At 28.1% G+C, this 26,256-nt stretch overlaps 1 protein-coding gene across 1 annotated transcript in view; it reads left to right on the plus strand.

Annotated features, from left to right (window-relative positions):
• The window catches only part of LOC145843440 (replication factor C subunit 4-like), a 37,097-nt gene extending 13,477 nt beyond the window's left edge, over nucleotides 1–23,620 (plus strand). The window contains exons 5-9 of the mRNA XM_082950923.1: nucleotides 4,242–4,385; nucleotides 4,465–4,585; nucleotides 7,976–8,101; nucleotides 17,673–17,867; nucleotides 23,430–23,620. Coding sequence (XP_082807049.1) covers nucleotides 4,242–4,385; nucleotides 4,465–4,585; nucleotides 7,976–8,101; nucleotides 17,673–17,867; nucleotides 23,430–23,522 — 679 coding nt within the window. The 3' untranslated portion in view covers nucleotides 23,523–23,620. The remainder of the gene's footprint in view (nucleotides 1–4,241; nucleotides 4,386–4,464; nucleotides 4,586–7,975; nucleotides 8,102–17,672; nucleotides 17,868–23,429) is intronic.
• The last annotated feature ends 2,636 nt before the right edge of the window (nucleotides 23,621–26,256 follow it).

Here is a 26,256-nt window from a genome sequence, read left to right on the forward strand (position 1 = left end):
AGATTTAAAAAAAAGTCAAATTTTGTCAGTTTAAATTTAAATTGTTTTCCAAAGCCTTCAAATGGTAAAAATTAACTAAAAGTCCTTTAAAATCAGAAAAAATTCCAAAATTTTCTTAGAAATTTACAAAAATATTTAATTTTATTTCCAATGCCTTAACCTGGTATAAATTAGTAAAATATCCTTTATAAGACTGCAAAAATTTTCTATTAACATATTGAACAAGCACCCTACTTGAACAACCAGATTTTGTAAGCTTTTTAGTATTGATGATCTGTAGCAAGGACACTTCCATAGTGAAACTGTGATATATACACAAAAGTTTATCTAGCATAATTTTAGAATCAAAGTGTTTTTTGTTTAAATAATTGAGTTCTTTATAACTAAGCAGTTAGTTTAGTATTTTATGTAACAAGTTAATGTGTATACTTTACCTCTTTACAATTTTTTAAAAGTTGTCAAAATTCATAAATTAAGTTATAAGAGAGGTATATGCCAAGATAAAGTTTACTTATTGTTTGTATTTTTTGTAGAGTAACTTAAGTTTTTAAAGTAAATAGAAGTATATTTATTTGTTACAAATTTTATACTAAATGATAAAAGGAAATATTTTATACAACAAATATAAAGTATACTTATTTATGTCTTTTTTTTTACAGTCACTTAAGTATATTCTTTTTTAAATGATTTTTAATTTAAGGATTTTATATTAAATAGTTTGGGTAGTGTTTTATTAAACTAATAAAACAATTTATATATGTAAAACTGATTTAGAAAAGTCAGGAAAATTTTGGTAAAATGTCAGGAAAAAGTCAGGAAAAGTCAGGAAATTTTTCTCAGCTTGATCAGTGGCAACCATGTCTATGACACCTAACCCATCGTCTCTATATAAACCATAGTTACTGAAAACATTTCCCAGTTTACTGAATATATATAATCGGACAAGGTCGCAAATCTCTGTACCATGGAAACTTTCCATAAGTACATCGAAAAAAGTGTCGTTATTTTACTTTATATAAACATTGTTGTCTCAAAAAAGTAAGGAATCGCAAGCATGTAAAATAATTTCTTTATCCGAATCGGCGAATTTTGAATACATAGAAGCTTAGTTTAAGAAGTTTAAAAAGTGTTCCTGAGTGATAGAAGGATAGAATTTAACTATATCAAAACTGACAAAATGCTTATTGCCCTTATCATCCAATGACGAAAACCATTTTATTGTTATTACTATTTTTATTGTTATTACTATAATTATTATCGTTAATAATATCATTATTGTTGTTTATTTTTATATATGTTAGGTCATATTTAAAACCACTTTTCTTTAATACATTTTTATTTAGGAACTTTTATTTTGTTGAATATTTCTGCACTTGATGACAATGAGCTTAAGCATTTCTCAGTCATTATTGGGATAGCTTTTTTATATGTCGGGGGTGGTCGAAATTAAGTATACCACCCTCCATCAAGTATAGTATTTAAATAATTAATGTTTTTTGTTTTACTTTTTATTTACAATAGATTACATATTACTTTTTTAAATTAAAGCGCTTTACTACTTTTTCCAAACATAAGGAATAAACTTTCTAATTTTGTAGTATAAATTATCTAGCTAGTCCTAATGTTCATATATATTGTGACGAAATTATTAGATACATTTATTTTCTATGATTAGTAACCAGTAAATATTTAGAATTAGTACTTCCATCAAATTTATGCAAGTAGTTTATATTATGATTTGTTATCTTATTTCGTATTTTTACTTTAATTTATTTAATTTGGATTTAATAATTTCAAATATTATATAGTTTTATAACAGTCAGATTTAACATTAAGTATGTTATCTATTATTAACCTATAAAAATATATAGCAATTCTTTTTATTTCAATGGACTTCAACTTTAAGACATTAATGGACATGTATATCTACTTTAGCTTCTATTCTTTCCTTACAGTATTTATATTTTTACAAAGCTCAGTTAAAGTGTGTTGACTCGTTTAACACACAGAAACATATGTCATTGTAATAAAAGAAGGATATTGTATAATTTCTTATTATTATATATTCCAATGAACTTGTTTCACTAGGATCTTTTGTTAACAAACGATTAAATTTATATTTAGAATAGTTAAAACTAGTATATGAATTTATGACAAAGATAGTTAGAATAACTTATTTCAAAATTGATTTGTTATAAATTAAAGTATTCTCTATGTATAAAATTGTGATGATGATGAATGAGTTATTTTTTTATTGCAACTGGTATTGCAAAAGAATGATGTTTTAAAAAATAGCTGAAAAAGCTGTTATAAGTAGTGATGTACCGGACCCACAATTTCGGGTCCGGCCGGACCCGGATCCGGACTTTTTTTTCAAATCAGAATCCGGCCGGAACCGGATCCGGACTTTTTTTTCAAATTAGAATCCGGCCGGAACCGGATCCGGACTTTTTTTTCAAACTAGAATCCGGCCGGAACCGGATACGGACTTTTTTTTCAAATTAGAATCCGGCCGGATCCGGATATTAGACAAAAATAGCAATATCCGGCCGGACCTGGATAGTGAGTCCAGTACATCACTAGTATAAACTAGGCTGAGTCAGAATGAGGTTTTTAAAAACTCAAAAAAAGAACTTTAATCTAATAATAAGTAGAACAGCTAGCCACAAACAAGGTTTACAAATTTAGTTGTTACTTACAATTAAAAATCTGAAATCAATTTCTTGAACAAAATACACTAGAAAATTACAAAATATTGAAAACTGAATCAGCTCAAACTCATTCAAAATCTAAAAGAAAACTAGCCTGAGTTTTTATAAAAAACTAAACTAGCTTGAGGCAGTCCAAGATTTTCTAAAATTCCCAAAAATTTTCAAACTAGCAGGGTTGCCACTGTTTAAGTCAATAAAACTAGCCAAAGTGAGTATAAACAAGCTTGAGTCAGAATGAGGTTTTTAAAAACTGAAAAAAATACTTTGATCTAATAATCAGTAGAACAGCTAGCAAAGGTTGACAATTTGGTAGTAAAGTTGTGGACTGATTGTGGTACACTTAACTTATTAGTACTACCCATCATAATTAAATCCTACCTTATTTAATTAATATCTAACAAATACTAAACTCTAACTAGATTACTTTCTATAATCAGACACGACAGTTTTGAGTGATGAATCTTTTATATAAAACACAACAAGAAATACTAGCATATACAAAATTATTAATTACTTTGGTAACACTTTAAAGCACTCGAAGCTACTTAAATCTATATCAAATGACTTAAAACAATAATCTAAAAATTAAATAAAACTTTTAGCAAACAAGAAACTGTAAAGTTTTTCATAAACTATCAAAATATAAACCTGGCTTAAATATTTAAACAATTAAACACCAGTTGAAATATTCACTTTTAAAACAAAACACTACTTACAATAAGCATTCACAAAAAAGTTCAAGATATTTTGTTGATTCAAGCTGCACACTAAACTAACTAATTGCTTACATATAAACTGCCTGTCATGTTCTGATGTTTTGTTGCATCAGTAACTAGTTTGAAACATTTCGTCATATGATTCTTATTGGCTCGTACATTCAACCGTATTAATTCTAAATATTCTCTGAGCTCAACTTTAAACAATAAATATTGCAAGTATTCATTCCGAAGTTTTCAATTTTACAACATATGTAAAAAGTTGCATTTCTGAAATGTTTATTTCATAGTTTAAATGTAAACAAATGTAAATTAGTCACGTGTACAAAATGAGCCAATTACGGTAGGTGTTTAATTTTAACTGACGAAAATGACTCTTATTAATTTACACAGGGTTTGTTTTTGAAAAAATACTTTTCAGTATGTTCTTTTTTACTAACTAGATCCGGGTCCGGCCGGATCTCTGTTAGGATCCGGCCGGACCCGGACTTTTTTTTCAAATTAGAATCCGGCCGGACCCAGATCCGGACTTTTTTTTCAAATTAGATTCCGGCCGGAACCGGATTCGGACTTTTTTTCAAACTAGAATCCGGCCGGATCCGGATATCAAACAAAAATGGCAATATCCGGCCGGACCCGGATAGTGGGTCCGGTACATCACTAATCTTAACCAATGAAATTCAAGTTGTCGAAATTAAACTACCCTAAAAACTGAATCTAAAAAATGCATGAAGCAAAGAAAACAATTAAAAAAAAAAATTCGGTAAAATTATGATTAACTGTTTTATATTATATTACAAATAAATTTAAACAGAGGGAAAAAATGTCCACCTTTCAAACTTGTTATACTTGATGAAGCAGATTCAATGACTAAATCATCCCAAGAAGCCCTAAGAAGAACAATGGAAACGAGCACAAAAACGACAAGATTCTGCTTGATCTGCAATTACGTAAGCAGGTTTTGTTATGTTTATGCATTTGAAAAATTTACTCTTATTTATTTTTTCTTCAACAAAAAATTTAATAATTTATCAAAGAATTATCGCACCAATCACATCGAGATGCTCGCAGTTTAGGTTTAAACCTCTTTCTACTGAGAATCAAAAGAAAAGACTACTATTTGTGTGCCAAGAAGAAAATGTCAAGATATCTGATGAGGTTTCTGAACTAAAGTTCAAAGATTAAATAATATTTTAAACATATGTTCTTACTGAGACTTGAAGTTTTATTTTGTTATTTAAAGTTAAATGAAAGTTGTACGGTAAAACACATTTATATTAATAGTAATTTGAATAAAAGTTTATTACTTTTTAATCGATTAATTAAACCATAAATTTGTTTTATGAAAAGTAAAATTTTATGGTGATATGTTATTTTTAACTTAAGAAATTAAAATGGGTTGAAGGTAGTCTTCCTCTTTTGATTTATAGACCGGATATGATTGAATTTTAGATAAACAAAAATAAAAAATGGTTAGAACCATCAAAAAAATCAGTCTCAGTCTTATACAAACAATTTGAAGAGATCTTTCGTTTAATAAAAAACAACTATATATTTTAAAGTAAAAGTATATAATTTAGTATTTTAGTAAAATGGTAATTTTTAGTTTTAATTTAAATTATACTAAATATATTTAATTTACGGTATTTAATTTTCTCTAGTTGCTAGTATGTTTTTTGTTTTCTACAGAGTTGAAAATGTTTCTTTTTTAATAAACAAAAGATCTCTTCAAAGTGTTTGTATAAGACTGAGACTGATTTTTTTGATGGTTCTAACCATTTTTTATTTTTGTTTTAAACTTAAGTTATATATTTATTTCTTATTCAATGAATGACAATCTCAATGAACTGTAGTGCTCCAAATTATAAAGATAAGAAACAATAGTTACTTATTTGATAAGATTTCAACTAATATTTCTCATTCTTTCTACTGTGAAAACAAAGTAGAAAAAAATAAAAAAAAACAAAGATTTATATTAAAACAATACATAAGTTTTATGTTTTCCTACAAAAGTGTAAAATGAGTTTTAAAATAACTAATTTCTACACAAATACTTAATTTGAATATGTTTTTTTTTTGCTGCCAAAAAATGTGAACAGCTCAACAGATCCTGCAAAGATTATAAGTTGCATTAAAATTAAGATAAATTCTAAAACTTTTGTAAAACATAATTAGTTTTAATCTTCAACTATCTAGACAAGGGATAGGCAAACTGCACCCCGCAAACTGCATGAAGGGTAATATGCACCCCGCGAGCATGTACATTTTAGAAATTACATTAGGTATAGAATTATTAATATGGAAAGAAAAGAAAAGGTCTCAGGTACAATTTACGGGATATATCAAGTTTACACTGGAAAACCTAGTTTACACTGGTTTCCCAAACTCATTTACTAAATCTTTCCCTTTTCAGAAATTAAAAAAAATCGCCCCCATGATTTTATAAAGTAATTTTTCTCTTTAGTACGCACTTTTTAGCCAAAAAAATTATGATCAAAATGTAATTTAGTCTCGAACTTCTTATGCACGCGCTTTTGGGTTGTGTACAAAGTAATTTAAAGGGCTTGAGAAAATAATTTAAAGTTATTTTCTCATCAGCCCAGTAAAGTGTATTAAAATACTTAAGTATTTAAAAACCTTGTGTAATCTGTAATCAAATCTGTTTAAATATAAATTGTTTTGAAACTAATTTACTTCAAAAATCGTTGAAAATCGCTCTCCTTTCGCCCCCTTACTAGTTATCGCACACCGATTTACTAAAATCGCTCCCAGGGGGGTGATATCGCCCACTTTGGGAAACCCTGGTCTAGAATGTTCTTTACTTATACTAGAATTTTTTAATGAAATTATTTTAAACCTTCCATTTATTTCAAGGTTTTGAAATTAAGAGTACAAAAAAGGTCACATGTATAATAAACTAGAGATTAAAGAAAAAGTAATCTTGTAATTGAAACCACAACTGCGGGCCGCGAAGATTTTTAGTTTCGAAACTTAGACCGCAACAACTAAATGTCTGCCGACCGCTGGTTTAAATATATATATTTATAATTATTTTTCTGAAGTAAATTATACTGAAACAGTAGAACTCTAAACTGAATTTCAAAAACAACAATCCTAACTATATTATAAATTTACTTTAGGTTTAAATCGGTATAAATTAGAAACATAAAAATATTATGAAAAAAATATTATAAATATGTTTGCATACAATTCAATGTGTATAAAATTTATAAAAAAACATAATTGAATACAAACAACTAGAACAAATACTTTTTGTTTTGCTCAACAGTGTTTTATATCAGTATATATAGCTGAAATTAAACTATTAGATAATATATTTAAAAAATTAAGGAAACATATAAAACAACATATAATGTATCAGCACTACAAAGCTAAATAAATTAAAACATTATAAATTGAACGGTTATAATTAATAAAATAGGATGTAAAAATAATCAACGCAAGTTTAAAAAAGATAGTAAATTAATTGGTCGATGGCCCGAATTTTTCTTATTTATTAAGCTCGGGTTTACAGCAGATTTAAATTACTTCTAAAGTTTAAAATGAAAATGACTTTTTATACTATTCGAATAGGGAACGGGTCAAAGTTGCACTAGGTTACTAAATTGCACAAAATTGCACGAGGAAACAAAATTGCACAAAGACAGTTTTGCACCAATGGTCAATTTTGCACAAAAGAAAAACAGAAAAAAAGCTAAAATATAAATAAAAAAGAAAAATAAAAAAAGTTACTGACCAGGGTAAGGTTGGGAGTAACAGTGACAAAAAAAAAGTATAATAAAAAAAAAACTAAAAAAAAAAAAACTTAGCGACCGAGGGTAAGGGTTAGGATAGTGAAAATTAAATAAAAATATTCAATGCGTGAAATTTTTTGCTCGTGCAATTTTATCCCCTCATGCAAAAGTGTCTTCGTGCAAAAGTATCTTTGTGCAATTTTGTACGCTCGGGCAAATTTGACAGCTACCCACTTTAATAATATCCATGCAACCCGTGGTGGATGTTGGGTTTACATCTCTAGGTAATAAAGGATATGATTTAAACATAGAGCTTAAAACTGGTCCTGTTTCTTCTTGATTAACCTATTATTTGTTTGCTAGACTATCTTGTATTAAAATGGTTCATTTTGTAAGCATTATAGTATAGCCTTCCTTATTGTTATAACTTATAAGTTATTGATGGTGTTTATTTGAATAAAATATAAATACATATAGTTTAATAAACCTAAAATTTTTATTTATAAGCATGTTAAAAAGTATAAAAATATTTTTAAAACAAGTTAATTTATATATTATAGCGTTAAGTATCAGTTAAGTCTAGAAATTGTCCACATTTTAAAAAATCCGTTAATTATTTAAAACTGTAAATGATTAAAAGTTAAAAAATATAATTAAAAAAAAAAACAAGTGGTAACCCTGATTTGTGTTATATTGCTTATATATATTATTGAAAGTATTTTTAAATGTTTTGCGTTTACTAACTACCTCAAAATTTCGATAAGTAATAGCATAAACAATTGAAAAATTTTAGGCATTAGAAAGTTTGATTATTTGTTCAGAAGGTGACTTACGTAAATCCATGACTTTTTTGCAAACAGCTAACAGTTTAAAAGGGGAAGTGGAAATTACTAGGGATGATGTACTAGAAGTTACAGGAGTGAGTTATCTTAATTTGTTATATGTTTCAGTTTCGTAAACCACAACTATTTATATGTAGTCTAAAGATTTGATTTTAGTCCTTAAATTGTTGTTGTAGTCGTTAATTGTTCTAAATAACCCTAAAAGTATAAAATATGTAGATAGATGACTGTCTGTCTAACAGAACAGTGAAACATATGTATCAGTAAAACTTAGTGTTATAGTGTTAAAGTGATTCAATATAATTATATGTTTGATAACTAATGGGAAGATTCAATGGGGCATAAATTTGTGAATTAGTTGGTCTATATATCTTAGACATATTAAAGAAAGAAGAATATTTTTGGTAACTTTGACACATACCGTGACGATAGTTGGCAGTTGTAGATATTCTTCCGGGACCAAGTATGGAAAGGAAAGTTTATAATAAAAATAGTATTAGTTTGTAATAGACTTCCTAAATGTAACTTAGATCCACAAAACGAAAGCTACAAACCGTACAGAAAACTAAATACGGTTTATGTGAACAGCTAGTCAAACCATCCACAGCATGTGTTAAAACATATCCAGGTCGCAGTGAACAACCTCCGAAATATTTTTAGCAATCAAAGTATATATATATAAGGAAACAACCCAACACTACCAGAAAGCTATTAGCGCAAATGGGTACGATAACGAGTTACCTATAGCCAAAAACACAAGAAAAGAAGAAACATCTCAAGGCTCCATTTTGCAAAAGCGTAGCAACGCGTGGTGGTAAATGCTTCCCAGAGGTTGTAGATGAAAAAATTACTTAAAACTAACCATCCATATAGTAAAGTTTTCAACAGGAAAACTCTAAAAGTGTCCTATTTCTGTATGCCAAATATGAGACAATTAATAATGGCACACAATCATAAAAAAATAGACATGCAAGAGAAAAATAAGCAAATGTGTGACTGCCAAAAACAAGAACTTCCGGTCCATGGCAAATGTCTAACAAAAAATTTGGTTTATAAGGCGACTGTGAAGTCAAAAAATGACACCAAGTCTTATATTAGCTCCACAGGACTAGCATTCTAAGATTTGTAAGAAATTTAAAAGGCGCTAAAGAGCAGTTAAGATTTCTGTAAAAAAATATTTTTAATCAAAAACATAGTAATCTAAGTTTAAAACTGAAAGAAGCTGATTGTGGAAAGCCAAGTCTTTTCAATAAACTGGATCCGGATCCGACCAAATCTCAGCTAGGATCCGGAAGGATATGGATCCGGATTTTTTTTAAGCTAGGATCCAGCCGCATCTGGATTCAAGTAAAAAAATAGCCAGATCTGGTCGGATCCGAATCTTTAATCTGGTAGGTCACTAGTAATTATTTAGGTCACTAATAGTCTCAAGCTAAAATTTAATATATTAATTTAATATAAACTAGATAGTACTTATTTAACTTAGTCTATAGAATTTATAATATGTAACTTGATATATAATCTTAATAAAGACTAGAAAGTAAATATTTAGTTTACTTTTAGTGTACTTAACATATATCGTACTATTAAAGTTTTTATAAAATAAGTTATTAATAATGCAAAATTTACTTCTTTACGTTCTACCGATAATACTAAAAATAGCCAATCAGCACTCAAAATATATTTTACGACTTATCAAATGAATTGATACAAAAGAACACTCACACGTGTGCAAGTCAGAGCTTGACGGTTTGCTCGCAACGCGCTTTTCACTAGTGATCTACCGGATCCTAAATGTTTTAAGCTTTATGTTGTGTAAATAGAGAACAAACTTAGAAAAAATTAATCATTAAAATACCACTTGATAATACTAAAAACGAAGATATTAAGTTGATAGAGCATACATGTAAAACAATTCTAACTTATGATTTTAGAATCTGGGTAAAAAAAGATAGTAACAGCCAATTAAATGTACCTCTGGGTTTATTCTTAGGCGCGGAACTTTGCGCTGTATGTCTTTTGCAAACTCAGGTACTTATTTAGCTACAAAGATATCGGACTTTATAGGGATGACGGTCTCGCAATAATAAGCAGAAAAGTAGCCAAGAGCTAGAAAGACTAAAAAAGAACACAATAAAAACTTTAAATGAACTCGGTTAAAACTGACGATTGATATAGGCGCGACTAAATGTAGTTTCCTATATTTATCCCTAGATACTACTAACAAAACATTCAAACCATACCAATAAGGAAACTCCTACATTAATAATATTATCAATTTTTCAAACCATCCGTCCATTATCAAAAATAACCCCCCAAAAATGATCGAAAAACGACTCAACAGACTATCAAAAACCAAGAAACTTTCAAATAATCTACTAAATGACTTCTTTTCGGTACTAACTATAAATAAAAATTGGCGACAGAAATTCATTTTGCGATTTATTTTTTGTTAACTTAAAATCTTTTTCGATCTACGCTTGTCAAAATTTCATGAAGATAACTAAAAATATTTGTGTAAAACAGTAAACTTAATAAAATTACTAAGATTATGCGTCATAATAAGTAAGTAAAATTATATGTACAATGCAATGCTATAATAAAGTAGTTTTAAAACTATTAATGAAAAACTTTAAAACACGAGACTAAATTAACAGATACTAAACAAATTTTAAAGTTAAGACAATTTTTTTAAAAATCTATTTTAATTTTACCTTGATACCAGCTTTAAAAAGGTTTTATACAGCATAAAAAAAAAACTTATTTAACAAATTTAAAGTATAAAGGTAAAGTACTAGTTTATTAAGTACTAGTACTGAATTTCTGTTTCTAATTTTTGTCTTCAGAGAATCAATAACCAGATACCAAAATAAATTAACTAACTCTAATTTCAAACACAAACTTTAAAACTCGAATAACCAAAGTAATCAAAACAAAAAGAAACCAACACGAACAAGAAAAAAACTATCTACTTAAACCCACCCTACTGCCAGTCAGTAAAAACCATTAAAGGTAAAGCTTTTCTGCAACTAATGTATAAAAATTTTAAAGAAGATCACAAGTTAAACAAAATAATAAATAGAAATAATTGTAAATGCAATGATTCATGAGCAATACTAAAACATTCATCCAAAAGCATGATCGGAAATACTTGACAAAAAAAGATAATGAATACGAAACACTTTGCAACTGTCTAAAAAAAATTAATTCTTCCCCCCAATAAGAAATGCTTAGTTGAAAATGTCATATATTAAGCAACAACGTGATCAGAATTCGAAACAAAAATATTTGAGCTCAACGAAATTTTGACTTTCAAAAAAGATGGTACAACCGTACAGTGATCAGAAAGCATGTACCTCGGTCCTTCATGGTGAGAACATATTTGTTATTCTCTGAAGTCATGTCCATTGGACCAACTGTATCAATTCGGACAAACTGAAAGCGTTCTGTCCGCTGAAAAAAAAAGGCATGTTCGCGGCGGCTTCGGAGCCTTTTTTTGTTCCAAAATTGTCCCATTTTTTTCAATTAAGACTTTCTTGGCCAATTTCTTTCTTGTCGTCATCTACTGATTCGTATTGCAACTTCTCTTCAGCCTTTGACTCATACCGTCTGAGATACATTGATAATACTTGCAATGGGCGACTGAGTGCATCTGCAACATAATTTTCTAAAACTGGAATATAAATGATTTCCGAGTCATATTCTTTTATTCTTTGCATATACCTTAGCTCTGAGGGAAGTTTGTCTTTTAAATCATTTTTAACAGCGTTTACCAACGCTAAAGAATCTGACCTAACAATTAATTTTCTTCCCAATATTCTAGCATGAAAGTGTTTCATACTTAGTGAAAGGGCTCGCAGTTCTTTGTAGAATACTGAACGCACTCTACTAAGTGTTGGCAGGAATTTTAGAAAAATACAAGATGAACCCTTTTTTTTTTCTGTTCAAAGACAGCTCCGACGTGGGTGTCGGAAGCGTCAGAAGACAGTTTAAGGGTTTTGCCGTGATCTTCATACTCTAAAGTTGCTGCCTCCGCCAGTGAACTTTTTTTCTTACAAAAGGCTGCACATGTGTTTCGTTTAGTTGTAGTATTGTCCTGTTTGTTTTTATTGGGCCCCCTGAAATTTCGTTTAAGGGTGCCGTTATTTCTGCCATTTTCGGTACGAATTTATGATAATAATTGATGAGTCCAAGGAATCTCTTTAAATCTTTCCGTGTAATCGGCATGGGTTATCCTCTAATAGCTTGTACTTTCCGTACGTCTATTCCATTGACATGTCCCAAGAACTCTAATTGTGATTTAGCTAAGGTAGATTTAGTCGTTTTTTGAAACAGCCCGTTACGATATTATACCTTTAACATGCATAAGGTGGGTTTCTTCTGTTTTTGGATGTATAAGGATGTCATCTAAGTACACGTATGTAATTTTTTTACATTCCCTCGATAGACTTTCCATCATACTTTGAAAGCGCATAGTGGCATTTTTCAGCCCAAACTGGCAACATGATGGGATAAAAACTCCACTATGAGTTATCACTGCTGCATACTTTCTGGACTTAATTGCTATAGGAAAACTAAAATAAGCTTCTCGTAAATCTATATTAGCAAAGAAGCAAGTTTCTTCTAGTGTTATAGCAGATAATTCATCAATTTTTGGTAGTGTGTAGCATAAAGGTCTAGTGAAGGAATTCAGCCTGGTATGATCCACGCAAACTCGTAAAGAGCCATCTTTTTTCTTCACACGTGTTATGGGGAAGCAGATGTGTCCCCACAGGGTTGCCACTTTACCTGGAAACCTGGAATTTGACAATTTAGGCAAAAAATCTGGAATTTTAACAATTTTAACATGTTCAGTAGTAAAATTTCAACTTGACTCAAAAAAATATATCATACAGATAAATTTTTTTTGTTCTCATCAAATTTTTTTATATTAAAAAACACATCTAAAGTAGCTTTACAGTATCTTTTCAATGTTTTTATATTATTTAACAGAGTTTCTTACTTTAAAAATAACTTTAAACTAAACATAGATACAAAAATGTTTACTTGTAAAAACCTGGAAGAATTTTGGAAAAGCTTGAAATTTTTTTGAAAAAACGAGTTGCAACCCTGGTCCCCACCGCTTCGCTCTACCACCCCCCTCTGACTGAGATCGTTGAAGTGACTGTCTATTTTATCCCTTTGTCCCTAACATCTCCTAGGTTTGATAAATTTTGCTTCATAATTTTCTACCACAATTTCTAAACTGTGATTGTGTTTAAGGCTCTACATTTTCTTCTAATGAAGAATATTTGTTGGTGACTGCAACTTTCTTAACTGAAGCTACCATTTTAGCTGCTAATTTATTTGGGAAAAACAGTTTGGCTGCTTGGCCAGATTTAATTTCAATGTGCTATAGCTGGTGATATTGATAGCTGATGTTTCATAAGTATATCTAACCCAATGATGCAATGGTTTCCTGGCTCGTGCATTACCCAGAAATTCACAGTGGGCTGAAAACGGGGATCAAGCGGCCATTGACATAAAACTGTCATAAAAAGCACTATAATACAATTTAAAGTTACAAGTGTAATTTTTTTACAATAACATGCAAAAAGACATAAAGCTAAATTTGAATTGATCATTCTCGTTATCATTAAGTCGAGAACTTTTATTGTTATCTATAAAGTAAAAAGTACACGATATTTTATTTTTGTAAACAAAGCTACTGATGAACTATTTTCCTTTCGAAAATTAGTAAAACAGTTAGATCACTAAAATCGAAATGTATTACATAATGATACTAGAGGAGACGCGTTCCGCACAAAGATTATAAATCCGAACAAGGAAGAATATCTATAATAATAATAATATCTAGAGAAAGATTTAGCAGCCACATATTCAAAATATCTAGTGAAAAAAGCATATTCAAAACATATTTCTTCGACATCTCCCATGTGTTTAAGAGAATTTACTTACCCACCCTACAAAAAACCTAACATTAGGAACCTTATATATTCACAACTAATCCAACCGCCCAAGTTCTGTAAAAAAGCAAATAGTCCCATAATCAACAACCGCCTTTGTAATTTATCCACCAAAAATATTTTTAACGTTGCTAAACAACCTTACAATGAAATGGCTTCCAACCACTCAATGAGTTAAAATGAATCACACAACCCAGTAAGAAAAAGTCCAGAAGAAGAACACCATATTCTTCCGCCCCATACTGTAACTCAGTCAAAACCAAAGTTGAAAAAAAAAATTCTCTATTTCCTAAAAAAATAAATTTCAAAAGGCTCTAAGTCACGTAAGGTATTTAAATAAAAAAACTGTCAAGATCACCTCTAGGTGTTTAACTAACTGAAAAGAATCATCCAAGAGCACAATGAAAAAGTGCTAAAAAAACTTTTCTCGATCTCTTTAATCTGCAATTGCAGAAATGCCACCTAATGCTCATTTAACGGTCAATGCTTCCAAAAGGTATATACAAAACCACAATCTCACATCATAACACATCTAAAAAGTGCTTAGGCTCCACTGGTGTATCTTTAAAGACGAGATACAACTAACACAAGTTCAGCTTCAAGTCGAGCAAATCAACCAAGATATCATTTTCGGCATGTATAAAGAGAAACAGTCTAGACTGCAGTTAGGCCTCATGGACCATCATGTATAAAACATCATGCAACCCCATGTAAAACCAAATGCGTGTAAAATATGTAATTTGGAAAAAATGGCCATTGCAGAATTCAACAGGGAAAATTCATTAAATCTAAAATTAGAGCCATTCCAAATCGCCCTATTTTTAAAATTATTTTTATTGTAATATATATGGTATTTGTGTTGTTTTTTTATGTGTTTTTAACTTTTGTATTAGTTTGATTTTGTTGTAAATGCTTAGTTGAGTTTATCCTAATACTTAAAAATACTTCTTAATATTTATAATTACTACTTATTATATATTTATATATCTATTTATAGAAGATAATGTGATTACTTAAACTAATAACTTTCTACGGAGTAAATTAGTGAATAATAGTTGCTCGTTTAGTTAGATTGAATTTTTGTACCGAATATTTGTAATGTACAATATTCAATTCTTACGTTATATTGTTTTTTGGTTTTTTGTATAACTTTTGCAGCTCTGTTTATCAAAGTGCTTTTTATTTAAAATTGAACCAGCTGAAGATTAAAGACAGTATTTTTTGTGTTTATGAAACGTATGTTCTGGAATTTTAAAGTTGCATTTTACGGCTCGTGGCTTTCATTTTGTAGATCTAAAGTTACATCTAGGAAATCTGTTTCTAACAGATTGGCTTCAATTGTAACATCAAAGCCAATGTTTTTAAAAACTTTTCTTAGTTTTTTAACATTTCTCTCCATATCTGGTCCCGGTAGAATGTCCACCACTGCTAAACCATCGTCACGGTGTAATGCATTGGTAATGCATCCCTGATGTTGAGTTATGAATATCAGGGTGAAGCTGTGCAGCCAATCATAATCAGCACATTGCTAATTGGCAAATCACTTATTACTATGCATAAAACTGATTTTGCTGATGCAATAAAAAGAAAAAAACACATTTTTAATAACTGGCTTGCAGTCACTTTCTGTGTTGTCGGGTCACAGTTTTATATTTGGATTTGAGTGTTGGTATCAGTCCACTTACAGCTTATTTGGATTTGTTACTTGTTTGGACACAAATCCTATATTTGAATTTGAGTGTTGGAATCAGTCCACCTACAGCTTATATGATATTGCACTTGTTACTTGTTTGGACACATTGCTAATTGGCAAATCACTTATCACTATGCATAAAACTGATTTTGCTGATGCAATAAAAAGAAAAAAACACATTTTTAATAACTGGCTTGCAGTCACTTTCTGTGTTGTCGGGTCACAGTTTTATATTTGGGTTTGTGTGTTAGTACCAGTCCACTTACAGCTTGTTTGATTGGAATTTGTTACTTGTTTGGACACTAACTCTATATTTGATTTTGAACAGTTGAATTTCAACTCAGCAGTTAGCTACCAGTTCAATATAAAAAAAAAATTTTAAATGTCTATATGTACAATTTTATTAGGGGCTTATACTATTAAATTGCTAGGTTTTTATATTTTACTTATTTGCTAGTTTATACAATCTTGTTAAAACTGATACTTACTTATACTCTTTTTTTTTAATTGACCAATTTGCCAATTTTTTAGGTTTGTATTTGTTTATTGAATTTAAAGCTTAATCAATTCTTTATCTTGCATTGAATCTATTTATTAAATTAAATTATCTTAGTCTCAATTTTACCTAACATGGACCCTAACTATAAACCCTTTATAGTCTAGATATAGCAAAGCTACCAAATAGAAAACCATCCCCACGATTTAGCACGGCCACTAATGTGTCCACCACCCCGGGGCATTCCCCCCGTAAGTTACAACGGTATATGCAAAAGTTACCATCACTAAAGATCTTTTCCTTCTTCAATATTTCTAAGATATATAAATCAACCAGTTCGCAAATTTCTGTGCCATCAAAGCTGTTCTTGTTATGCTTTTTCGACCATGGTTCACCTTCGTGGAACAGTACTGATTTGCAGCAATGTCTGACCAACTTTTTTTCATTTTCCGTGATTTCAGTTAGGCCTGCAGCAAAATTAAAGGAGTTTTCAAAAGTTATTGCTGAGATGGGAACGGGTCAAAATTGTACGAAGACAAAATTACACGAAGATACTTTTGCACGACGGGACAAATTTGTTCGGAGGGTCATTTTTGCACGCGAGTAAAAAAAGTGTATATATATTTAAAAAAACAGAAAAGAAACTATAAGATAAATTATTTGAAAAACAAAAAACAAAGAAACCTATCGACCGAGGGTAAGGTTTAGGGGAAACAGTGATAGTAAAAAGTATAATTTAGAAAGTTTTAGAGGGAAAGTTAAAATAAGGTTCAAAAAAATATTTGGTTTAGTTTTATGACGTAATTATCTTGCTGTTTAAAATGATGTGCAAATTAGAAATAATTTGTATTTTGCTATAAATTTAGGAAATGTTTGCTTAAGTGTTTTATTTAATAAGATTAATGTAATTTAAAACTTATAATTTGGGATTGTATTTTATAGAATACTAAAATACGATCCCAAACATAAGGTTTTAATTACATTAATCTTCTAAAATAAAACACTTTAGCAAACATTTTCTAAATTTATAGATAAATACAAGCTATTTATATTTTGCACATCAATTTAAACAGCAAGATAATTACGTTATAAAACTAAATTAAAACAAATTTTTTAGCACTCTTAAGTAAAACTAAAGCAATTGCAAGTTTATTATTATACTTTAATTTTTTTACAACTAACTTCAACGTTTAGTTTATTTATTGTTATTTTTTTTTTATCTATAGTGTTTATGAAATTAGTGAAAAATAAAAAAAGATAATTTCAAATTGTAGTTGATTTTTTATTTTCAAATACAAGTTAATTTTTTTTTTATATAATTATATTTACTTTATTTTTTTATTTATTTTTTATACCTTCCATTTACTAGTTTAGATTTTTTCCCATATTATTTGTAACAACTGATGATCTCTTATGCAATAGTAAAAGAGTGAAACATTGTTATGTTGATAATAAACTGTAACATAAAACAATAGTTATATTAATAATTTTAGGTGATAAATCATGAAGCAATAAAATCCTTGATCGAATGTTGTTATTCAAATAACTATGACAAAATAAAAGAAAATGTTACTGAAATTATTCGATCTGGACATGCTGTCTCACAAGTAGTGTTACAACTACATGAATTTATATTGTCAATGAAACTTTCTGATGATCAAAAGTCTGAGATCATGGAAGCGATTGCTGTACGTTTTTGTTTAAATAACATTAAAACCACAAAAGTATTTATAAATTTCAGAAATTTAAAACTTCAGTTAATTTGAATATAAAATTTTAAGTTTTATACAAAGTTAGATACTAAGTTTAGATATTATACAGTTAGATATACAAATACTTTAAATACTTTCAAGTCACAGAAACACTGAAAAATAGCTATACTTAAAGCCTTTTTTGTTACACAATAACGTTTTCACTAAAGCTTATTCAAGTGTATATGGCCAGTACAACTTATCTTAGCCTTTAAGGTACTTTTATCTTACTAGTTTTGTTGTTAGCAATTGTTTCATTTTTATAATTAGTTCATTAGTATAATACATATAAAAAAAAATATAAATTTATTAATGATCGTAAAACTGCAACTTGTATTAATAAATCAAATCAATGAATTAGTGTAAAAGTAAAAAAAATATTAAAATGTTTTGCTGCAAAACTAAAATTTATTAGGGTAGTTAAATAACATATTATTTAATATAAGAATTTTAAAGATTGATTTTTAGGCTTGGATAAAACTTTCTGAGAGCTAATTTATTAATTATAGAGTATACTTATGAAATTTTCTTTAAATACTTAAGTCATAAAGATACACATGTAAAGCTTGATAGTTGTCAGTTTGAGGTTTAGATTCAAATAAAGTATGTGTTATAAGTAGTGATTTACCAGAAACTAATCATTCGGCCGGATTCTAATTTCAAAATATGACCGATCAGGATTTTATCAGCTGGAAAATAAAGACTTTTTTTTTATTTTAAAATATGTTTATATATTAAATTAATATTAACACCTCATCTATAACAAAAACTGCGTATAAACACTAGTTAACCATTATGTATTATAAATTCACAGTATCACATACTTTTACAAATAGTATTTAATGTTTTTTGTAAAAGTTTATAAACAGTGAAATCGAAATGTATTATTAAAATGATATATATCAATCGGGTAGAGGTCTAAATTGTACGAGCGTACAAAATTGGACGAAAGCACAAAATTGCACGGATCCAAATTTGCACGAGGGGATAAAATTGCACGAAGATACTTTTGCACGGATTAATTTTCTTTTAATACTTTTATTAGTTTTATTATCATTGTGCTGAAATCGCTAATTGTCCCTGCTTTGTAATAATAGTAAATAAGTTTACAAATTAAGTAGTTGTAACACTGTGAAGTTTAAATTTGTTAAAGCACTATGACGTTTGGTTAACAACCAATTTTTGATACAAAATACTATTCTTGTTGTAGCAACGGCCATTTACTGGCGAACTCTGATAAATGACACAATACTTTCTATCACTTTGAATTGAATTGAATCTTTTAGTGATATTCAGTTAAGCGTTTGAACTTTTGTAAATTTGTTGCTTTAAAAGAAAGTGCCAAATTATAGATTAAACTTTTTTGCTTAACAAAGAAAGTACCAAATTATTAAATTATTCTTTAGCTTTATTAACTTTTTGTACAATTTCACTTGATTTAATACGTATTTTTCAATAACATTTGTTATTGAATATTGTTTATAAACTTTGCTGTGTTACTTATAACCAGTTGTTTGTAATATAAGTTATTATTTAAGTGGTTACTATACTAATAGAAATGATTAAGACTAAGAAGGGCTTAAGACAAAAATATAAGTTAACGGGTCTTGCAGATACTGAGCCATCAGTATCTGCTGACTTCATCATTATTATTTTAATTTTTTGTTTTACTAAAACATTTACCCCTAACCCTTACCCTCGGTCGGTAATTTATTTAATTTTTTTGTTATTTATTTTATTTTTAATATTGTTATTTTTTTTTCACAGTCACTGTTACCCCTTACCCTCGGTCGGTAGCTTTATTATTATTTTTTTTTTTTTTAATTATAATTTTTAATGGTTAAGTTATCATTTTTTTACCATCACTGTTACCCCTAACCCTTACCCTCGCTCAGTAACTTTTTTTTAATTAAATTTAGTTTTTAGTTTTTTTTATGTTTGTTTTTTTTTTGTATTTTTTACTCTCGTGCAAAATTGACCCTTGGTGCAAAATCGTCTTGGTGCAGTTTTGTTCTCTTGTGCAATTTTTTGCCCTCGTGCAAATTTGGCTTCGACAGTTTAGTAACCTCGTGCAATTTTATCTTAATCACAAGTTTGCTTTTTTGAAAAATATAACAAAACACATTTCATTTTTCTTGAATTTATTTGAGTACTTTCGTACTTAAGCTCATTAAAAATTGCACGTGCAATTTTATCTTTGTGCAATTAAGACCCGTTCTTATATCAATCATATAAAAAACAACTAGTTTTATAAATATTTACGGCTGTTTCAATTGCTTTGAGCATTTCATCAAAACAAAATAAACTTGAATGGCAATATTTTGAAGAGTAACAAAAATACACATATAGTGACGGGTCAATATATATTTAATTGATTATATAATAAAACACAGTTGAAAAAACCTTTTGTTTATTTGAAAACAATGTTTTTAATGTTGTTATACTTATTAAGACAATTTTTTACCTTAAACTAAATTTATACTAAAGATAGACCAAAAACTTGTACTATTGAAACCCTGGAAGAGATTCTGAAAAACCTTTAGCAACCCTGCTGGTTTTAGTTTTGCTAAAAAATAAATTTTGGTAATGTATTGTAACAAGCGTTAACTTATCAATATTGAACATGAAATCCATCATATTTTTTTATGAGGGATTTCATGTTCAAGTAATGATAATTTTAGTAAAACGTGCATGGGTCATGTCTTACATAAAAACAGTAAAGATATAAAAAAAGCGTGGACCATTTAAAATATTCATAATTAAGTGTATTAAAAAAAGGTTAGTTTTTCTTTTTGCTTCAGTGACCGTTCGAAATTTGAGGGTTTTTGAAATTTACAATCAGACATATTTGTATATATTGTTAAAATGTTTGAAAAAAAAACAACGACTCTTGAGAATACAGCAAAGTAAGAATATTAAAATAAATAAAAAATAATATTTGTTGGCTAAAACATCCGTTAGAGTAAAAAATACATTTTTTTCTAAGGTGCCCCACTCAAAAATTCAAACCCCAATCCAATGGATTTTTTAATTAAAGGCAAAGGGTGTTTTCTATAGAAAAAAATCTTAATTAGATTTAAAGACAAGGAAAATAATTAAACTTAAAGTTAAGACAGTTTTTAAAAATTGCAAAAAAAATGCTAATCGAGCTAAGTTAACGCTCGTATGTTTTAATCCAAGGATGTTAGTATACTTAATTTGACATACCTTAATTAATTATAAATACTAAATGCTGTTTTAGACTACTTTATGTAAATCAGATAAGACAGTTTAAACAATTTATCTTTTATAAAAAGAACCACAAAACAGTAACACAAAAACTCTATTTCAGAACTATAAATTACTTTAAAAATTAACTTTAAATATATAGAACTTAAACCAATTTAAGTTTAATATAAACATACTATAAAATTATAAATTATGCATTGTTGGTCTAAATAAAGGATAGGGTTCCTTACGGCAATAGCAAAGTTAAAATTTTGTGCGTTGTTTGTTGTGTATAGTTAACATATACTAATATCTGCTTTCATTTTGCTTATAAGATAACTTGTGGAACTGTATAATAGTTAAATTCTATTACGTTTGAATATACGTATGATAAAATTAATTTGTAGTTAGTAAATATATTCTCGTTGCTATAAAAGTTTTAAGAAATTTAAGTTAAACTTTTAACTCACCCTTTTATTGATAATATTTTTTTTTTAAATTGAATCAATAAAGTATGCTGTTCGTAAGTAATTTTGCTCCTTTCAAGATACAGTAACATTTTATTCTGTTATAAATTTTATTGATTTCAATTTCAAATCAATTTACCGCTGTATACTTCGTTAAATGTTTAATAATAAGGTTTGGTAACTTCTATAGCCAACAGGCAATATGTAGTTGCCTTATTGATTCAAATTACATAGATTTTTGCTGACAATTTTACTTATGTTAATTGTACTGATATTTTTGTTTTGTACAAATTTTATTATTAAAAATAAGTGGCTGTCCGGGTCACAGCCGCCGGTCGTATATTTTCTTTCCTCATTCTATTACTAAGTTGATTGAATTGAAAATCAATATATATTAAAAAAATTTTGTTTGTTTAGTTAAAAGTAAGATAATAATAGTTAAAAAAACAGTTGTATTCGAAGTGTAGTTAAGCAAAAATTAAAAAGAAAACTATATGTACACGGATATAAAGTTGAACAAGAGATTGTTATACGGTTTGACAAAGACCTTAATTTTTGGATCTGGTAGCTCACTAGTTGTAAGTAAATTTTGAATTAAAGTAAAAGTTTTTTATGTCAGTTTAAAGTTGAGTTGTCTACTTTTTTTTAACTTCAGTTAAAAGCCGGAAAATATTTTGTAGTATTACTTCAAATATTAAACCTAATTTAAAAATTAATACTTATAACTAGTGACCTACATTAAGCATCGAATTAATTTACATTTGTCTCTGTATAAGTAACTGTTTTAACAAAGTTTTTTATTTATACATAGTTAAGTTTTTACCAAATCTCGGGATGAGCTGAAAGAATAAATCAATAACATTTATAGAATCGAGTTATCTGTATCCAAATTCGTAACAAAAAAGTTGTCTTTGCCTAAAATCAATGCACTCTTTATATTACATACTATATTCAATTAAAATAATAAGTTAAATAAAACATGTTCAAAAAAATACTAAATAAAGTTTTTCGAGAAATAAAAACTGTTAAAATTAGAAAACTACGAACAACTTTTTATCTTAAAGCATTTTAAGTCGGTTTAATTTATAATGTTATATAATGTAAGCTGGATGCAAAACGTGAAAAAGTAAAAATAAAAAGTCACTATGAAACTTAACTATGTTTAACACTATTAAACAAACTTATTTTTCTCTAATATTTTGCTTGTATAATACTAAGTAGTGAAATATATTGGTTTTTAACTTGAAAAAAAAATATTTTCAGCTAGTTTTGTTTATACTAAATATGTATAAGAATTTAGAGTCAGAAAAAACGTAGTTATGTAAAAGATTGGTTTAGCTAAAATACAAAATCAATGTTAACCTTTGGAAAAATTTATATAATATATTTACATCAATGTTTAAGAAAACTGTAGTTATTCAAATTGTTTATCATAACCTAAGTTTTTATGTTTTGATTTTTAGAAAACAGATAAAGAGATCTTAACTACTACAGGAGCACTGACGAGGTCTTTGACCGAAACTTAGTTTGTAAAATAAAGTCTTGAAAGAATAAACTCAAAAACTTTTTTTTTTTAAATAATTATTTTTAGGTTTTAATTTGATTCTAGTTTTTGTCTTAAATATTAACTAGTTGCTAAATAAACATTTTTCTTTTCATGACTTTGTTTTAGTTTGTAGAATTATTTAATACACTGAAAGAGCTTTTTGAGCAAAATAAGTTTTTTTTGTTATAAAATATTTCTCCTATGAAGTATAAAGTGCTAAATGTTGTCTAGTATTCAAATTTATAATACTTTACTAAGTATAAAATGGTATATTTGTAGGTTGTTGACAAAAATTTACTTGATGGAGCCGATGAATATCTACAACTAATGTCATTGACATCAAAAATTCAAAATGAAGTGGCTGTTCAGTGAGATGTTGGAAACCGATTTAGTATATTATAAGTGTGTATAGTTTATTAAGGTATAAATTTTGATCAGTGAACTTTAATGCTTGAAATAAAAGTTAGAACAGTGAATTGATAATTTTACTATAGTAAAATAGTTTTTATTCAAAGTATAAGTAGGCAAGGCGCAGTGGGTTGGCAAACTGTCGTTGAATTTTTTAAGGACTAGAAAAAAAAACCAAGTGTTGTACATTAGTTACATAGAACTGAATTTTTTATTTTTAAACTATTTTTTTTCGTAACTTAAAGTGTTTTAAAAGTTAAGTAAGTTAAATTGGGGCTATTTATTTATTTAAAAATACCCGAAATTGTTCCATAATTTAAGCTTAAAATTATTATCTAAATATAGTACTTGAAAGTAAATAAACTAAATATACAGTAACCTCTCACATCTTTACGCACTCGTGACGTTACGCACTCTCGTTTAGTTACGCATTTTAGAATTCAAAAAAATTCAAACAATAATTTTTTATTTTTTTTTAAATTGCACAAGTTAGGTTTATTGTAAATTTTTAATGTAAAATATGTTTTTAAATACTAATTCACCTCTCTATATCTTTATACTTTGTAAATTTATGTTCCTTGACTAATTAATAAACGTTTAGTTATGTCTCAGTATATCAGAAATTTTGTTAGCAATAAGAGATTAATTTAAATTCTGAATTGAAATATGACTGTGTTAAATAATGAAAGTATAATGAAATAATGAGAGTTTGTAACATAAATAAATAATACAGTACTCTTGCCCTATTTATGAATAAACACCTAAAAATAAATTTAATGAAACTTCCTAGGAAAAAGTAGCAGTGATACTTAATAAATATAAAGCTCACACTTAAAACAAATCTCAATCGTTTTTTAGTAAACATATCACTAATTTTCATTTGACGTTTTTTTTCTAAATTAGGTTCTTCTTCTGTAACACTTGCTTTGCACAGCAATTTGCTAAGTGGAATAGAATATAAATGTTAAGTATCAAATAAGTCAGATATAAGTAAAGATAAAGATAAAATCTACTTATTATTAAAATTAGTAAAATTATTCTACAAGTATTATTATTTTATATAAAATTAAATCATTTTTTTTCTATATCTATAGCTTTATCTTTTGTTTTCATATATACAAATTAAGTAAACAAACTTTTAAAAGTGTGAAAGTCCTCAGTCTGCTTTTAACTAGAAGCAATATCAAAAACTAGCCATTATAAAGAGTTTATTTTGTACCTCTCGTATCTTTACGATCTCTCGTATCTTTACGCACTTTTTCTGTGGACACAATGTGCGTAAATAAGCGAGAGGTTACTGTATGATATTTTGCCATTTTTCTCAGATACGATTTAGGGTAGCTGTCAAATTTGCACGAGTGCACAAAGATACTTTTGCACAAAGACACTTTTGCACGAGAAGATAACATTGCTCTAAAATATTTATGCACGAAGGATCACTTTTTCACGGAGACATTTTTGCATGGGTTAATTTTATTTTTTTACTATCACTGATATCCCTTACCCTCGGTCGGTAAATTATTTTTTAAAAGTTTTTTTCTTAAAATTAGTCGTTAGCTTTTTTTTTATTTTATTATTTATAATATTATAATTTTTTTTAAATAATAGTTATTAGTTATTTTAAATTATTTTTACTATCACTGTTACCCCTAACTCATACCCTCAGTCTGTAACTTTTTATTATATTTTTTAATTATTTTTTAGATAATTTTTCTGTTTTATTTTACTCTCGTGCATAATTGATCCTTGGTGCAAAATTGTCTTCGTGCAATTTTGGCTTCGTGCAAATTTGACTTTGTGCACTCGTGCAATTTAGTCCCCTCGTGCAGTTTAGACCCGTTTCCGCGATTTAGAGCTTTGAATAATGAAATTAACTGTAATTTTCAATATATAATATTTTGAAATTATTGTTTTTTCCTTCGAAAGTTCAACAGAGCTTTTAGGGCAATTTAAGGGTATATTGAAGATCATATATCTCCAATTATCTGTAGGAAATCTCATCCGATTTTTTTCCAAGCTAGAGCATTTGTATAAGGAATTCTAAAAATAGTTCAACAAAAAAATATTTTTTTTAATTTTTGGTCCATTACTAAGGTGTCGGCAGCCTTATGTTACTCGCGGGCCAAATTTCTCAGAAAAAGTTGCTCGCCGGCCGCACTATTTAAAGAAAAAGTCTTCGAGGGCCGCAGATATTCAAAAATAATTATTATAATTACTAGAAAAATACTATTTTAAACCAAAAATATAACAAAATAAGCAGTAAAATAGCACCTTTAAAAGTTTTTATTAAAATAAAAAACTAGTTGTAATTTTTTATTGCAAAATCTTTATGTTTTTTAAAAAGTATGTTTATAGCGAAAAGTACCTCGCGGGCTGCAGATGTTGGCTTAGAGGGCCGCATTTGGCCCGCGGGCCGCGTTTTGCCGACCCCTGGTATATTATATAATTAATTTTAAAATAAAAGCTAATGTTGTTTATTCTTTTAACGTTTATCCCCCTATGCCCTTAACTTGGAAATATAGCTACAAAATATAAAAATATTTTTTAAGGTTAACATTGCTTTAAGATTTTAAGATTATTATTTCTTTAAATAATAAAAAAAAAGATAATTATGTCGATATGTTTGAAAATTATTCGTCTAGTTTTTCTAAACAATTGCTTCTTTTTGTACATTATCATGTCTTGATATCTATCATTT

The sequence above is a fragment of the Thalia democratica genome, chromosome 8, assembly GCF_965202585.1.
Source record: "Thalia democratica chromosome 8, ktThaDemo2.hap1.1, whole genome shotgun sequence".
Classification (NCBI taxonomy): Eukaryota; Metazoa; Chordata; class Thaliacea; order Salpida; family Salpidae; genus Thalia; species Thalia democratica.